General features: G+C 38.8%; 1 protein-coding gene across 12 annotated transcripts in view; it reads right to left on the bottom strand.

Annotated features, from left to right (window-relative positions):
* Window positions 1-1,373: 1,373 nt before the first annotated feature.
* The window catches only part of SUSD1 (sushi domain containing 1), a 43,628-nt gene continuing 26,935 nt past the window's right edge, over window positions 1,374-18,066 (bottom strand). For 8 of the 12 annotated variants that reach the window (XM_061361239.1, XM_061361237.1, XM_061361246.1 and 5 more), the window contains 5 exons: window positions 10,175-10,268; window positions 8,836-9,091; window positions 6,704-6,743; window positions 4,245-4,338; window positions 1,374-1,664 (listed from right to left, as the gene is read on the bottom strand). In XM_061361239.1, the coding sequence (XP_061217223.1) occupies window positions 1,526-1,664; window positions 4,245-4,338; window positions 6,704-6,743; window positions 8,836-9,091; window positions 10,175-10,268 (623 nt within the window). In that variant the 3' untranslated portion in view covers window positions 1,374-1,525. Of the gene's footprint in view, window positions 1,665-4,244; window positions 4,339-6,703; window positions 6,744-7,652; window positions 8,137-8,835; window positions 9,092-10,174; window positions 10,269-18,066 lie in introns of those variants that run through there. The other 4 variants (XM_061361242.1, XM_061361236.1, XM_061361240.1 and 1 more) reach the window with 4 other exon arrangements.

The following is an 18,066-nucleotide window of genomic DNA, read 5'->3' on the forward strand; positions in this document are numbered from 1 at the left end:
AACCTATTCAATTGAGAAAGGAAATTATGAGCAGAATGTGTGAGAATGAATCCCACAGGGGAAACAAAACAAACCAAAAAAGTAACAGTAGCCCAGTATGAACAGTTAAGCTGTTCTTTCTCAATCAGCAAAGGAAAATATTATCAACCCTTAACCACTAACATAGATAAAGGTGTTCTTACTCAGTTACTAACTACAGAAAACTTCTGAACTTGAAGGAAGAATTAGTAAGCAGTAGAAATGCTGGATAACAGAAACTGTATCTGCCCAGATCTGAGAAAGAACCCCCAGATAGACACAGCAGTTAAAAAATTCTCTCATGTAACTTTGATTGTAATTCCTCTCTGCTATGAAGTCTGCTGTTACGCTTTAAAATACCCTTTTAACACACCAAAAAGGGAATTACACAACCAGTCTAAAATTATAAAGCCAGCAGGAAACAGGAACACTCAGAATTCCAAAAATGGGTATGATTATTAATATTCAAACAGAAAAAACACAAAACATAACTTGGAAATAAAAATGAAAAAAAACCTAAGTAAAAACCAAAACTCTTGCTTCTTTAGTTCATCAGTTAACAGAATGATTTTGCTAATATATCTCAAAGCAACTTCTGATCAGGAGTGGAAATAATCAAAGGGATTTGATTCTTTCTTACAGAAGGAGAAAATATTAACTGGGAATACGCCATAGGAAATTGGTTAATTGTACTTTATTAAGTGACTCTAACCAGATGTTACACACCAGCTCATTAACCAGATAATGATTTAATGACTCTACTCAGAAGTAATTATAGAACAGAGATTAACAAAATTGCATTTAACACAGGTAGCTCCTTACTTAAATTAGCTTCACATGCCATTAAGGCTACTCAACTTTTTGGTAAACTGCAGTTTTATAGATTGGTATATTATTTGCAATTATTGCTAATTGCTATGAGCAATGATTGCAATGCCTCTGGAACATATTTGTTGCTGACACTGTTTGAATGTGACAATTTTATGGCTAACAACGCTGTACTTATTACTGAAGTACCATTACTCGTAAGTGACTGATGAACACCTACCTTTATACTTGGAAATACAATTGGCACTTTATCTGACATAAGCGTTGATCTGTGCTTTTTCTCATAATGGACCAGTTTATGTGTCGTAAGGTATGTGAAGTAGCAGTTGATCCTCACAACAGTCTCAAATGGATCAGGGGATTATTCATGTAATAAAGTACAATACAGACACTCATTATCAGGCATTATTCCATTATGTGGCTGGAATAGCTGAAAGCCTTTGGCCAACACACGGGATGCATGATAATGTCCCTGACACAAGCCTGTTTGTGAGGGAAGATTCACATACCACACCAACTGGAAAAAAGGGAGACAATAAATATCTCACTTCCAGTAACACACATTTTAACTGCCCATGCTATAGTATCTATATGCTATGCAGATACATCTACGTTCAACAGGTGCTGGCTTTAGCAAGAAGAGCGCATTTTCTCTATGCTGACTTCACAGGCTAACACATCAGAGAAGAGAGACATTTTCAGTCTCTAGGAATGACGATGTAATCCCCATTTGTGCCGTGTCCATTGTGGCAGATAAATACACAGCCTCGCAGGCTAAAGCAGCAGGTGGGGAGCTCACTGTGTTGTGGAGATAAGAGCTGGAGAAAGAGAAAAAAACCCAGTCAAAATAAAACAGTTAAAAAACATTCAAAACTCAAGTCTTGACCTGACAGAGAATTTGCATCATTCAGAATGATGAGATAAACAACAGAGTTTCTGAAGTTTTCTGAAGACCTAAGGTTGCTGGTATCAATTTTGAATATTACAACTACTGCAAGATGGGTAGGAAGCATTCTCATAGGGTCTGATCACTACCTGACCTACGTTACCCTTGGCATTGACAACACTCATGTCCAGTGCAGATCTCCAGAAAGCTTAAGTTTTAAGAGGAATGAAGCAAGTGAGTATGTGACAAAGCACCTTAATAATAACAACTACAGGCTACTGCTTTTTTTAGTGAAAAAATTCGCAATATCTAAGGACGTCAATAGTCAGGCTGCGCATTTTGTGAATCCAGTGTCAGACTTCTACTCACTGAGGAACAGTTAAAACTGCTGCCAGCAACCATCGTAGTAGGAATTCACAATCTGTCCCACTGTGGTAATATAACCCCTGAGGTGGCAGACATGTGGCAAGCTGATGAATACAGAAGTTTTCTGTGACAGAAGCTGCAGAACAGGAAAGCTTACAGGGATGCCAAGAAATAACCCAAGACCATTCACCTGACGCCATGGCAAGCCCAGCTGTAGCTGTGTCATTCCTGACTGTGTTTAAGCTACTCTTGCAGACTTCCAGAAGCCAAAGTCTCACAGCATTCACAGCAATCTGTTCCCATGCCCCTCCTCCTACTGTTCAGAAGCACACAGGTTTAATGCTCATGGATGGTACACGTATCACAGGAAATATGGACAGGAGGAAGTTGGTCTTTTCTATAATGGCTTTTTGTATACTTGTTTATCATGTGTTTTGGCGGTCCCTTCTCTGCCAGGCTAGGGAACCTACCAGCACATTATTCTAGTCGCAGCTAGGTCAGAAAGATCAGAAACAGAAAGATCTCATCTCTCTCTTGTTGAGTTCCTCTGTCTCTTTCTCCTGATGGGCCACATCCTTCTTGGAGTACACTGCCTGAAACAGGCCCATGGCTTTACAACTGAACAGGGCAAAAGGCTGACTTTGCATGTTTTTTTCAAATTATGTTCTTAATCAGAAATGCATGAAACTGAAGCTTATTTAAAACTAAAAGTATTTTTTATTTATCAAGATTACATCTACTTGTGAGCACTGTGAATTCCATGTCTAACATCTGGAATTTCCCTTCTCTGAATCCTATTGAGATGGGGCAGCTTTAATTTCTGCAAAGGATTCTGCCTGATGTTCTCTAAAATGGGCAAACAGATTCAAGAATTTTTCTGTACAGGGGAACATGGGCCAGAAAGATACTTGTTGGAATTACCAAGTCACATCCCCCAAACATTACACTACGTTACAGCATGACTCCTGTCAAATATACTCAATGTACTCAGCTCCCTGAGTATGGGTCTTTTTTTGCTCTCCTTCTAAAAGAAGACTGAAATGGAAGTTCAGTACCTAATTTTCTCTGCACTCACTCACAAGTAGTTTAGACTCACACATGAATCTTCTAGTACTATTATCTTAAATAGCCTTCCAATCACTGTGATGCTAATTGATTTAACACCAATTAGCATCAAGTATTTCTATACCTCTGATGCATTTTTACAAGAGAAACTGTAATAACTGAAGAGCCTTTCAGACCAGGACAGCCCAGGGATGCCCTTCCTCCTGCAACAAGCCCTCCTTCTGCCAGGCGTGCTGGTTTAGACACAAAGGCAGTTAGTTAATGGTCCTTCTGCCTCACATGTCAAAACTGAATCTGACAATGTTTTTCTAAAAAACTTAAAAAAATCAAGACTGCAAGCTCAAGTTACCACTGGATCCTATTGCCAAGGCAACCCTGAGATCCCTCTCTTTAATTACAAAAAGACAGACACCGTGGAATCTTTAGTTTGGAATCTAGATTGTAAGAACTGATTTGAAATTTAGACAACTACAAACAATCCAAATAATTCTACTTTCTCCAGCCCTGTAGAAGACTAGCTCCTTCTATTTTAGAATGCCAAATAAAAATCTTAACTGACCATTGTTCTATACTTCCCAGCTCCCAAGAGTGGTCTTCATATTAAAACAAAACACGTACTTTAAAGTCAAAGAGGTACTTCATAGGCAAGAGATTTTACACATACAGACACTCACAGTTACTTATAGGCACATATTTGTCTTACCTTTGAAAGAAAGTTAAAAGTTACAGCATGAAGGATCATGAAACAAAAATAAATCAATTCATATTCTAACATGTTTTTATTGTGTCCTTTATTGTGTTCAAGATCAACTGCTACTGAAAACTTGTCCTTTCAGGCCTTTTGAATAAAGTCCAGAAGACTAGAAATTGGTTCCTAATATACGAAAAGTACAGAGGGCATCAGTTTAAGCAATGGCAGCGCTAGCGCCACTGAAGGAACTTTTGATAATAGCTTCTAATATGATAATAGTTTCTAATATGATAATAGTTTCTAATAAGCCTAAACCAAGCAGATAGGCAAAAAAACCACGTAAGCCTTGTGCAGGAGGACTATAGAATTGGAGTTAATAACAATACATACCGAGCCACTGAGAATGTCAGAAACAGTATAAGGCAGACAGCAGCAACTGACCCTAATCCAACAGCAGTCATGTATTGTGGAGTCGGTGCTAAATCTGAAAGAAAATATTAAACAATTCAAACAAATACCAAATAGTGTAGCTTCTGTCCCGTAACTGAGTCTGCTCAAAGCTACAGTACTCTTAACAAAACCCAGATGCTGGACTGACTGCTCAGACAAGTAATAATGGAGCTGACTATCTAGTAGTTACCATCCAGTTGAGGAAGTAGGATTAAAATGCTGTATTTCTCAAAAGTAATTACACTTATAACTACTCTACCCTAACTATTCTGTGATTCTATGATTCTCCATTCCTCAGTTTCCTGTCTTTTCCTTTCTTTCCTTTTTCTTTTTTTACATTTCAGATACTTGATGTCAACATTTTTCCCTCTCATCACTGGCAATTTCAGTCTAAATCATATTCCAAAGTGGTCTCTGGTACCAGAAAATCCTAGTGCTTTATTAAATGGCTCAACGGATTTCCTTTAAAATTTGTGCAATCTAGGTAAGACTTCTCCTCCTCATTCTTTTATTTATTTATACTTTTTTCCAAGTGACAGAATAGAAATAAACCTGGCATCAACAGCTTTACCCAAGCCCATAATATCAGAAGTCACACAGGGATAGAACAGAAGGCTAACTGTGATTTGCTGTCAAAACCAGAATTACTCAGAAGTACTGTTAAAGGTAACTTGAGAAGACAGGAACTCAATCAATCCCTTCCAGCCACCTCTATTCCATTTTCAGCATTAGTCAAAGGTTACCTATTCCTTACTGGGCTTCCCACAGACATCTAGAATGCTGGATCTTATTTCTGCAAGATTCCATAACTCCACTTGCTGTTAAATCCTGCAAGCACGGGTATTTAATACTTTATCAAAAATTCAAATTCTCAAAAGAGCAGCATTTTTTCAGTGAAATTGCTGTATATGTCCAAATATGAATCTAAGCGCCTGAATATCAGGAAAGTAACTTCTGTTACTTGAATTATTTTTTGGCTCATCTGAATGTACAGGCACAAAACTGATTGGGCATGCACCCAAAGCACCCTCAACAATTGATCTGAAGCAAAAAATGTCACACAAAGCCTAAAGGAGGACCTCACCAGTTTACCATCCTTCCCTAGCACTGCTCAGTGAAGCAAGGCTTGTATCTGTGTAGCACCACACCTGTAAATTTACTGTAAGTACAGTAAAATAAAGAATTTCAGACAAGGACCCTACAAGGAGACTGCTCATCTTAAAGGCATGTTCGATTTTGGTAAAAGTTATACTTGTTCTCGTATCACTGTAACACCAGTTTCCATACAGAAGTTATGCATCTCTAGAGCAGATGTCAGATGCCTATAAAAATGAAAAAACTGTCTTCCCTAAACATTATTATGTATGTGGTGAAAAATCCTCAAAATGCATTTTACTTATTTGTGACAGAAGTGTGCTTTTAACAGCTTCCTACCACTGTCTATGACGATTTATCATACAATGTAGCTTTGTCTAGACACCATCTGAAACATTACCATTTGGTTTAGATTTATGTACAGATTTTCCTTCCATACAATGTGAATTAAGAAATACTTCTCAAAGGATCCAGTGAATCAAGAAGAACCTTTCATCCTCTCCAGCTCCAGAATTACATTAGGCCAAGGACACTGCCTAGAAGTATATTCAATATAAAGGCAAACAGATTTACAATAGAAAGCCAAAGGCCTGGTCTGGCCTGCTCCCATCTTCTAATGGCCATTCTTTTAATCCCAAACCCAAAATCCACCTACACACAAGGAAGCCTCTGATGATGCTCTGTAAGCAGAAAAATTACAAATTCAGAAGGGGACAGTTTTCTGTCTTTCCAGACCTCTTGCCTACAGTTCTAGCAATAGAGCCCTGAAACCTAGGGAATCCTTTATTACAGCCAAGTCTCCACAACCACAAACTACCTAAATTATATTTAGAATATAATATATATATTATACAGTGTGGTGGTAAATGAACTAAGCAACAACAATAAACAACAAAAAGAAACCTAGAAAAAAACCCACAACTGTCACCAGATCAGTAATAGCAATAGTCAGACATGGGTTTTGTGAACAGGGGAGGAGATGCACCTCAAGCCCTCCATACACCACATGATTCAGTCTCATTCCAAAGTACTGTCACACTCTTCAATGTCACTGCATTTCCAAACTCTGATTTGCAAGTCTTCCAACTCAAAAGCACAATTTAGTCTTTAGGGACTCTAGTGGTGCCACTTCCTTTGTTAGGCAAGGCAAATGTTTGCATATTTTCTGCCACTAACCTTTCCAGTCCTCACAGTCAACCACAATTAATGGCAAATTTAGAAACAGCCACAGCAACTATTAGATCACGCTGCCAAGCACAGCCATGACAACTTCTGTTTTCTCATTGAAGGAAAAATGGACTTACTTTTAATTTGTGCCCAAATGGCACAGGACTGTGTTCTCACCTGAAAATGAAAACATAAAAATCACTGTTTCTCATGAAAAGAATTCATTAACACCCCATGGAAAGCAGCCATCCACAACACACTGTATTTTATTGCTATTTGGAGTAGAATTTATTATTCCCCTGATAGCAGCCTCTAGCTGGTCTGTAAGATTATAAACTACAAAGACAGAATTAGAAATAGAGCTTTGATGAAAGGCTGGCTCTAGTCTCTGGATATTCGCAGTTATCTAAATTGAAGATAGAACCTTTCCTTCCACATCTGTACACTTGAAAGAGTTCTGCAGAAACAAGAAAACATTTTGCCAGGCATATACACTTTTCTCAGATGACTTTTTATTAGGCTAATTTTAGCAGGCTTTTCACACAGTAAGAGTCACTTTGATTCCAATTTTCAAAAGAGCTCACAGCTTTTTTCCTGAAAAGACTGCATGTCATCTCCACCTTTCACAGTCCTGCTTTTACTTCTGTTACAGGCATAAATTGTTTGATAAAAAAAACCTGATGCTGATACTGAACAAAAGCTATGCTAAAGAAATTATTGTCAGGTAAGTTTAAACTCCAAAGATGTTTTTTAGTTCTTGCCCTTCACTATGAGCCTGGACTCTCTGCACAGCATGGAATCTATAACGTAATCACTGGAGATTAAAATAGGTAACCGATGGATCCAAGTTATTTAAGTAGTCCCTCATGGAGAAGGCCATTTCCACACAAAGGACAAGCTGTTCCACTGAAGTAAGGTTTTCATGATAATGACAGTAAATTCTCATTTAAGAATTCAGTGCCAGGTTGGACGAAGCCTTGGGTGACATGGTTTAGTGTGAGGTGTCCCTGCCCATGGCACGAGGGTTGGAACTAGATAATCTTCAGGTCCTTTCCAACCCTCACTGTTCTGTGATTCTAGATTTGTTCCCAAATCCTCCCCTGGTCTCCATTATCCCTGTATTCCGATTGCCAAATTAATCAATACGAAAAATAGTAATTTCTATCATCTTCGCATTTTCATTATCCTCCAAACTTCTTCCTTGTATATTCCCAATGATCTCATCAGATTATCTGACCAGCCTTTTAACACATTTTATTGTCCTGCACAACTGAAACATGCACTTTAAGTCTTGAAAAATAAATACTGCACAGCAGACACCCTTCTGAGGGCCTCCAAATCTCAGCAAGGGATAAATGAATGTGGACTCTGTGGAAGGGAACAGCTTACCTTAACTGTGTCCACAAAATTCTATCTAAACTGATTTTCTCACCCTTACCACAAAGAAAATATGTAAGGTATATTAAGAAATAATGGCAATAAAAAGTCACAACCAAGCCACAATTTTGCAGCACGTATGATATGAATTGTACCATTATCAGCATGAAAGGGTGTGGAGCCAGAAGGGACTCTGGAGGATGCCAGAAAACAGAAGTACAAAAATGAGAACATTAGTTAGGAGTCTATGATAAAGACACATTAGAAATGTGTCTGTATGTGAAATGTGTCAAATGGGAATATATTCACAAGTAAAATACATTACAGAAATGCTGATTTCACATGTATTCATAATTGAGGGCCAATTAAAGAGCAGATTTTTTAAAAAAGCAGACTTCTAAATATTAACTTTTGAATCAAAATTCAGTTACTTAAGCAATCAGATTTTCAGAAATTCTCAAAACCCACCAACCCTCAATTTATAATTCTGAATTTCTTAACCCCTTAATACCAACAGTTGTACAAAATACAAGAGCATAAGAATTGAAGATAAACCAGTACTTTGAGCCACCGGTTTAAGTTCCATTTCAAAGAAGCAGTGCTTGGAACCAAAGCTTTTTGGTATTTGCAATCCTAATATTTATGATGGCCCTTTATTTTTAGGTTTTTCCATTGTTTGCCTTTTGGCATTCAGAGTTGCTCCAACATTACAATGACATAAATATCTGTAAGGAATTACAAGTGTTATTTAAAGACCTTCACATTTAATCTGTCAACTAAGATCCCTGCAACATCATGAAAAAAATTAACACAAAGGTAACATCTTCCTCTTCTTTTCCCAGTAACATTTCATTCAACAGGTGTAAAGGAAAGGTTTTAAAACATGCATTACCTTATTCCACTCACTTATTACCCTTAAAAACACACAATACTCTTCTCCCAGCTTTAAAGGAGCATTATAGAATTTTCCATAGTAATGTCTGTCTCCAAGAGAAATTGGCATGTTATCAGCAACATCCTTTGCTCGAAATTCAGCTGCCACATATCCTTTAACATCAGTGGAGTTACTGAAGAAAGTTGCAGCAGCAAAGGAATCACAAATAAAGGTGCTCTGCAAATCCAGAGGAAGTACAATGACTTGATAAAAACTAGAGTGAAACGAAAAAAGTAAACATTAGCTCTCACTTCAATGTACTAATAAATCATTCATTAATTCACAATGTCTTTTCACACATATTTGTAGTGTCTTAACTGCTTTCTATTGTCAATGTCCAACAGAAATGATTTTTGTACTGAAATATTTCTCTGTGTGTTCCATCACATTTTGAACAAAAGCAATGCAAGCACAGATCAGAGCTCCTTCTCCCAACATACATGTTAACTTCACATGTTCGTTCATGTTCAGAAGAGACTTACTGCAGGCTATATCTTGCTCCTCTCATCTAATGCATAAGTTCACCTATAAAACAATACATCATTGGCATTTAAAAATGAGCCCCTGAAACAAGATTTTTTACTGTTTAAAGCATGAGAGGGCAGACAATACTTGTAAAAAAAATAAATAAAAATCAAATTTGTCTTCAGACATCTCAAATAAATGTTTTATCTGCAGTATCCAACCATAGAAAGATTTAAGTACTAGGTTGTTATGACAATCCTATCCTGAAATGTTATTAGCTTTCAAGTATTTTCTGTTCTAGTGCAATGTTGAATTACAATTACCTTTTCCTTCTATCACCGACAGCACTTAGAAAGCTGTAAATCATATTTTGGCAGTAATACATTAATATTAAAACACTACTTCAGAATATGCATAAATACAGATATTGCTCATTTTCTCTGGCTCTTAGAAAAAACAAATGTAATGCTGCATGAGTTTGCTGGGAAAAAAAACACACATGGGTAGAGCTGTGCTTGGATCCATCAATAAAAATCTACTGTGGTTTCCCTGTGGATAAAGGTGAAAAAAAAAACAAAACCCCACAAAAAAAAAAATCCACAAAACAACAGTGAAAACACATAATTATAAAACACAGAATTTTTCTCCAGAAAGCAGGGAAGACTCTGAAACCAAATACTGCTCTGCTAAGGGAAAAGAAATTGGGAGCTACAGCTAAGTTTTCTCCCATTGCTAACAAAACTAATCTAACTCCCACAGAAAGTTTCAATATGTAAGTAACATCAATCTGCAGAATATTTTTTGAAAGGGTGAAGAGTGCACAGAGACAAACCTGATTGGTCCATTTTGATCTTCTGCTTTCCGAAGTCTGAGCAAAGGTGCAGAACCTGTTACTGCAACAAATTCTACATCTGGGAAAGGGGGATCTAGAAAATGAAAAAATACTATCACTTCAGAGAGGTTTTAGAAATACTTCACCATGAGAGTTCCTAGCTATTTTTTCCCCCAAAACTTCCTATGTTAACTGAGCCTCAAACCCCTGACAGCTGAAGTCTGTAGGCAACATGAATAGTCTGGTCAAGAAAAACACACAGTGAATACCAGCATGATGGCATGGCAGCCCTAACTCAACCCTCTGTACTGACATATTTATCTGCTAACTGGGAATAACAGAGATGCCCCAAAATGATGGTAGACTATGGAGAACCGAGACAGGAAATAGTTGGTAGAAGCAGTATCATTTATTAGACTAACTGAAATGGTCAAGGAGAAGAAAAAGTTGAAACTCCAGGCACACAGCCCACTACAAGAAATAAAGGAGCATCTGTTAGTGCCAAATGCGCTTTCAAGAAAGCAACTTTCTTAGTTAACTACTCACAGTCAGCTAACAATATCCAGTGCGTTAAACTGGATTTCAGTATGGATACACACACAGCTCCAATCTGGTCTAGTGGAATTTACATCAAGGCAAAAACGTAACAAACACTTCTGCCCCTAATTTCAATGGCAATGATGACAGCTGCACACTGATACGGAAATTACCACTATCAGCTTGGCAGAAAAAAATGAAAAGAGATTCAGTATGTACAACCAAGGGGGCAAGAGTGTGAAGCATGGATACTACTTACCCCAGAAGTCTGAAAGAACTAGCACAGATATTTACAGGTACAGCTAGGCTGTTTGAAAACTGCTCGGTCAAGCTACTGATGTGTTATCTGACTGAAGAGTAACAAATGCAGTGCTTATGTACAAAAACTAAAGCTTCAGAATACCATTAGAAAGAATAATCAATGTCATGGAGGCAAACAAAAGTAAATCAATGAAGATCTGCAAAAGCTAAGACACATCAGACTAAATGATGTCTTGCTGAGACTCATGGAGTTTTCAAACAGCTGGAATACAGACTGCTGCACATATATACTGAAATAGGAAATCATTAGTTCAGCAGGAGAAAAAATGTTAAGTGGGTAAGTAACTAGTAAATAAAGAGCTGTCAAAATACACCATGTTGGAAGCAGAAGTACTGGGATGCAGGAGGGTTGCTAGAAGAGTTCCTCCAAGGCTAAAGTAAGGGGTAATGGGTTAAAACTTAAACAGGGGAAGTTTAGATTGGATATAACGAGGAAATTCTTTCCTGTTAGGGTGGTGAGGCACTGGAATAGGTTGCCCAGGGAGGTTGTGAATGCTCCATCCCTGGCAGTGTTCAAGGCCAGGTTGGATAAGGCCTTGGGTGATACGGTTTAGAGCGAGGTGTCCCTGCTCATGGCAGGGGGGTTGGAACTTGATGATCTTAAGGTCCTTTCTAAACCTAACTATTCTATGATTCTATGATTCTAAAGTAAGTGCTAAGTCTGGCATTCTGCTAACAATCATGGTGCAAAATCCCTGTGCATACAGATGAATTTTGCTGCTTAAACAATGTTAGTGTAAAAAAAAAGCAGAATGGAGACATTATGCAAGAACAGCTGAATCACCTTTACAGCTGTTTCGAAGAAGTGGGATGAAATTCACCAGTGTGAAGTACATAATGGTGAAGTAGTTGGGGCTATAACTATATTCTATATATTCTCTCTATATATTCCTATATATTCTAAGCTGCTTTGAGTAGCAGGAAAAACATATCAGTACATCTCAGAATGAATGTTAATAAACAAAATGATCATAGGAAAAAAAAAAAGAAAAAAGACTGCTCTAAAAAGTACATGAAACAGATTTCTCTAACACTAGAATATTACACTAGAGGTACAGAGGGTCCAAGTGTGCCATTTCAGTGTCTGAAGTTCCAATCATCAGTTCAACAGAGCTAAGTGAAACCAGTCCAGAGGATGGCAAGAAAGATTCAAACAAAAGAGAAATTATGATACATGAAGGAACCAAAACCTGGTCTTTGTATCCTATGAGAAATAAAGCCTACATGATCTTTGCTTTAAACAGGTAAAACATGGGAAAGGAACAACTTAAGCACAGTATGCCCAAAATAAATACAACAGTTCATATGAAGCATCCCTACCAAGAAAACCCCCACTCTGCCCCTGGCAAAAACCATCCTTAAGAGAACCTCCTGAAAGCCTGCCTAGCAGACTGAATTCCTGCCTTTAACAAGCCCTCTTCAAAAACATGCTACAAGTGAACTATCAGTAGTTCAATTCCTATAAACAGCTAAGAATGTTTAAGGTTGAAATAAGAGTAAGATTTTTATCTAGCAAAACCTTACTGTTCTACAGGGGCCTTCCCCAAGCAGAGATAGGGCAGAAAACTCTTTCAGATAGTTGTCTGAGTTAATGAAGTGTATTGCATGGCTGCCTGCAAGAACAGAAAATGGTATTTAATTCAGAGGGTCTTCTCAACACTTCTGCAACTGCAGATATTGAAAAACGTATGGCCAGTATTTCTATCAGAACAAAATGAACACACAATATTTGTCAGGCAACCTTTTAGTCCTTTGCACCTTGCAAACATAAGCAAATAGAATTTAAGAACTGTAAACCCTCCCTATAATTTCGGTCACTCCTCAGCACATACATTGCCAGTGGACGGTGTGAAAGGAAAATGCATCTGTCCAAGCAGATTCATCTGGAACATTTCTCGTACCTTCCTCTCCTTTGGCATCCAATACCAGCAGGAGACACTGTTATTAATTTGTCTTGAGAATGTTCCAATTTGTAGGAAAAACTTGGGAATTTCCTCTTTAATGCCAAACATTATGTCCACTGTATGCAAGAGTTTTGAACCCTTTTTTCCAGGTAAGCAGTGCAAGGGTGAACATAGGGCAAAAAGACTGCTGAGTAAGTTCACAAAAATTTCATTTTTTTATTTTCTGTAATTTGATAGGAAAAATGCAGAACATGAAAATAAGCAGCCATCCAGCACTGCCAGTGCTAGTAAGCGGGCAAAAGAGAGCAAAATCTTACATCTCACACACACACACACACACACACACAGTGCTCTTAATGCTTGGAGTCTTTTGCCATTTTTAGTTGCTGGTAAGAAATAAAAATTATTACAAATATCAAGCATACCAAAGGCAACCTGCCTCTTTTAGTAAGAAAAGTTAACAGACAAAATAAAAGAAAGAGTAAGAATAAATGAAAGGAATTAATTTAATTTTTGCTTCAGTAACCAGAAAAGAAACTGAAGGAGCTGTTCCCTACAGAGTATTTGTCCACTGCGAACTTTTAATAAAGCACCTTTCCAGCAATTTAACATTTTTTTTTAATGTCTGCTCTGAGGTCATCATAAGTTCCAGATTTAAAAATCCACATGGAAAAAATACTGACTTAACATCATGTAGAACAGTGGGAGGGAAAGGGGGAATGCTACGAAGAAAGGGTGTTTGCACTAGGTGAGCTGTAAGAAGAAAGCAAGATCCTCCAGTCTGTTCTAGTGCTGTCTTTGTTAAAGGTTTTGGAATTTTTTAACTCCTCACCAGCAGAACAGGCTAACGTAACTGTAGCAGCATCAGGTAAGTACAGAAGAACATAGAAAGAAATGCAAATATGTCCAAAGATAGTCCTACTCTAAACACCTCCTTGTCACAGCAATGCTATGTTACTAACACCTGGACATTTCATATACTGGCTCATCTGCCACAGTTAGAGTGCATTTGCTGAGTTTGTCTCTAAACGTGAAGGCAGATAACAGGAAAGAAGGTACACGCCAGGAATTTCACTGCAACAGCTCTGGGATACAGCACATGCCTCAAAGCTGGAGGAAAAGCCAGCTTCACTGTAATCATGCCCTTCAGAAAAACCTAGCAGTTCCCTTATTAGCTACCGTAAAAGCAATGGAACAGCTGCATTTCTTTATTTAATCCTGGAAATTAACTGTTTACTTCTCGTTTTAAATTCCTCTTGGTTGCCAATACCATTTATTGTGGCAGTCTGAAGACTTCACAGGCAAACTGCTGCAATACAAGGAACACGGGCAGCTCTGTGACATTCTCCATTAGTGGTAACAGGAATATTTGATGTCTTTCCCTGTCATCTGACCACTTGTATAGCTCTGAACCTGTAACTCTGGGACAACACTACTTAGCTTTGAATACACAATGAATGCAAGAAAGGTTGTAAGTTTCCTATATACAATACGGAGAAAAATGAATGCACAGATCTATTTTTATCCTACCCTATATATTGATAAGTACAAAACCTGTTAAACTGAATGACTAGTAGCTTATTAAAATAAGGTGCCAGCTTGGTGCCAGCACTGCCCTCCTCACAGACTGCCTTCATTATTTTGTGTTGATGATAAAGCTTTAAAAATACAAACAGAAATGAACAAGAGAGTCCAAAACCAAATGACAACACTTCCCAAGATCAGGGAAATCAAATCAAAGATTCCTCTTAAGGCCAAGTACTAGCTGAAGTAACACAGTTTTGGTGATAATAATTTCCTTCAAACAAGTGATTTTTTTTAATGGTTATTTCAGGGCTTAATGACCAAAATACTTAATTTTAACCAACTACGTAAAAAACAGTGCTGTAAAATAAAAATAAATTTTAAAAAAGAGATACAGATAAACTGGAAAAGTTTCATATGTATTACTGTCTGAAGAACCAATAAAGTTTACTGTACATATTAAGCACACTTGTTTTAACAAGAGTGAGAAGAGATTTTTAACTTGGAGAAAGACATTACTTAAAGAAGGGACGAAAGGAAAAAGTTTGAAAAAAATAAGACCACATCTAACACAAAATGACCATATAAACCTTCTTCAAAGACTGGTCATCTCTGGAAATCCCACTCATGTGATCCCTCTGCTGACTTTGCTCTCCTGATCTGTGGGTGAACGTTATGGCCTCCTGATCCTCACAGGAAAGGTATGGGCTCAGTGAGGGTGACAGTAAAACTAAGACGAGAACTACTGCCCACTGCCATGCCACCAGCCAAGCACATCTCTGCTGGCCGTGCTGCTGCTTTACCTCCTGCAGGTTTGGCTCCTGTATTGTGTGACACTGAGATCTGCTTTGCTGGACAGGAACTGTGGCACTGGGATGAACAGCTCTTCAGGCACACAAAGGGAAAGGCACTGACACAGCACTGGCCACGGGAGAGCAGGAAACTGCCCAGAGGACACACAGCAAGGAGCCTGTTCAGCTAAGAGGCATGAGGAAATACACTTTTTCTTCCTTCTCATCTGTGAAACATCCACCCAAAAGCAAACAGTACGGAAATCACCTCAGCTCCTTGTAGTGGCAGGCTGGGGAAGAGTTTGCCGGTTGCAGCTTTCATGCTGACAGAGGCACTCACCGGCACTGCCCCTTTATTGCAGCAAGAGCCGCAGGACCTGCAGCTCCTATCCCAGCAATGCTGGGCCAAGGAGCAAACCTGGGAGTAAGCTGCAGCAGGAAAGCCCACGCTGCACTGCTCCACACTGGGGTGGGCAGGATGGGAAGGCAAGCAGGCTGGCAAGATCCAGGACGTGGGAACTGCAACAGCTGCCCAGCTGCTTTGCTCTCTCCCTGCTGAGGAGCCAAAGCCCAGCTCTACTCGTCTGTGCCCAGAAACAACCAACTTCAAGGCTTCCTGAGTGACTTTAGAGCAAGGCAGAGCATAAACAGAAAGTGTTTCCTTGCATCCTCACAAAGGAGGTGGGGTACATGTTTTCAGATGTGTTTAACTGCTTCAGTAAGCCTTGCTGTCTTACACAGGTAACACCGAAGTCAATGAAAGGTAGCACTGTCAGCAGCCCAGCAAAACAGAAAGCGGAGCTGCAAGCAACTGAGCTTTAGTAAACCATCGGGATCTAAACCCTGGGTTTGATGATGCCAAGCTGAGTTGTTGCAGCTGAAACACCTGAGGGAAGGGATGCCATCCAGAGGGACCTGGACAGGTTTGAGAAGTGGCCCCCTGCAAACCTCATCAGCTTTAACAAGGGCAAGGAACGTCCATCACCTGGGTTAGGGCAACCTGGTATCAATACAGGCTGAGGGATGTGGATTTGGGGGTGCTTGTGGATGAGAGATTGGACATGAGCCTGCAATGTGGTCTTGCAGCCCATTAAGCCATGTGTTGGGCTGCATCCAAAGGAACATGACCATCAGGTCGAGGGAAGTAATTATCCCCCTCTATTCTGCTCTCATGAGAACCCACATAGATACTGAATTCAGCTCTGGAGTCCTTAGTACAGGAAAGACATGGATCTGTTGGAGAGGGTCCAGAGGTGGCCACAAAAGTGATCAGAGGGCTGGAACACCTCTCCTATCATGAACAACTGAGAGGGTTGATCTTTTTCAGCCTGGAGAAGAAAAGACTTCAGGGAGATCTTACTGTGCCCTTAAAAGGGCCTTGTAAGAAAGATGGGGAGACACTTCCTAGCAGGGCCTGTTACAAAAGGACAAGGGATAATGGTTTTAAACTGAAAAAGGGGAAATTCAGACTAGGTATTAGAATAAATTTTTTATTATGAGGGTAATGAAACACTGGCACAGACTGCCCAGAGAGGTGGTAGATGCCCTATCCCTGGAAGTGTTTAAAGTCATGTTCACAGGGCTCTGAGCAACCTGGTCTAGTTGAAGATGTCCCAACTCAATGTAGGGGGTACTGGACTAGATGACCTTTAAAGGTCCCTTCCAAGCCAAACTATTCTATCATCGTATCTCAAATACGGAAATAGTAGCAGTATGTGTGACCTTTTTATATATAAATTCATTGCAGAAGAGAGTAGACAATCCTTCTTCTTCCCCATTAGTAGCCTATTTTTGCTTTTTTTTAAATTTTGTGTTTCATTCATTTTATTTAATACTAATTACACTAACTAGTTGAGGACAACATCCAGGCTAAGGAAAATACATTACTATAGATTTATAAAGGTCTGAAGCAATACTGAAGAACCCCCTCTTCACGCAGACGGAAAAGACTAAAAAAGCAAAGAAGTATGTTCAGCATGTAAAGCACAGACTGTGCCACCTCTATCAATTGCTTTTCATACATAATCATAGAGGTGATCGGAACAATCATGACTTGACAAGTATTTATGAAAAATTCTTGCCATGAAACAGGTCAGAAAAATAACGGAGGCATGGACATGAACTTAAGTATCATTCATTTGTATAGTCTGCACAGGAATAGAAAGCGCACACATGATCGTACATATGAAAGTGCTTACAGGATTAGCAGCTAATTTCCTCCTTACATAAAAAAAAAAATAAAATAAATAAACCAGACTCAGGTTTTAATCACCTCATGTTTGCTATTACATAAACCAGAAACTCCCTTCTCTGCAGTACTGGTGCTCTGAAGCTGCACACTATCATGGACAGGAACATGACGTGCTGTCAGAGTAACTCTCAGGCTAAGAGCTCTCCAACAGCCTTTCACTTCCTCACTGCAGAGTTACTTGTTTTGTCCATTTTTTCCCAGACTTTAAAAAAGTCCTTCTATGAAGGATGAGTGTAATCTTTTTCATCATACAAACAGAGCAGAACAATAACATCTTTTATGTTTGCGTGTACATCTATGGGCAAGCAAACAAATTAAGTCATCCCAACCTGACCTGTAATGTAGTATGTTTTTCACGTACTGAGATGAAAGTGCAGGGCTCCATGAGATTATACTCAGTACATGATAGAATTAATTCTTCTAATTCAAGTCACTTTCTAGACTCTCTGCTTGCAAGCCTACTTTCTGACTTACGTGTTCTTAATGAGAGGATACACACACAGGAGTATGTGGCCTGCAGATACATATCCTGCAGATATAAACAGATTCAAATATCACCAGTGT

This window comes from Neopsephotus bourkii, unplaced genomic scaffold (genome assembly GCF_033783945.1).
Source record: "Neopsephotus bourkii isolate Nb327-2 ecotype Australia unplaced genomic scaffold, CSIRO-AGI_Nbou_v1 NB_1057, whole genome shotgun sequence".
Classification (NCBI taxonomy): domain Eukaryota; kingdom Metazoa; phylum Chordata; class Aves; order Psittaciformes; family Psittacidae; genus Neopsephotus; species Neopsephotus bourkii.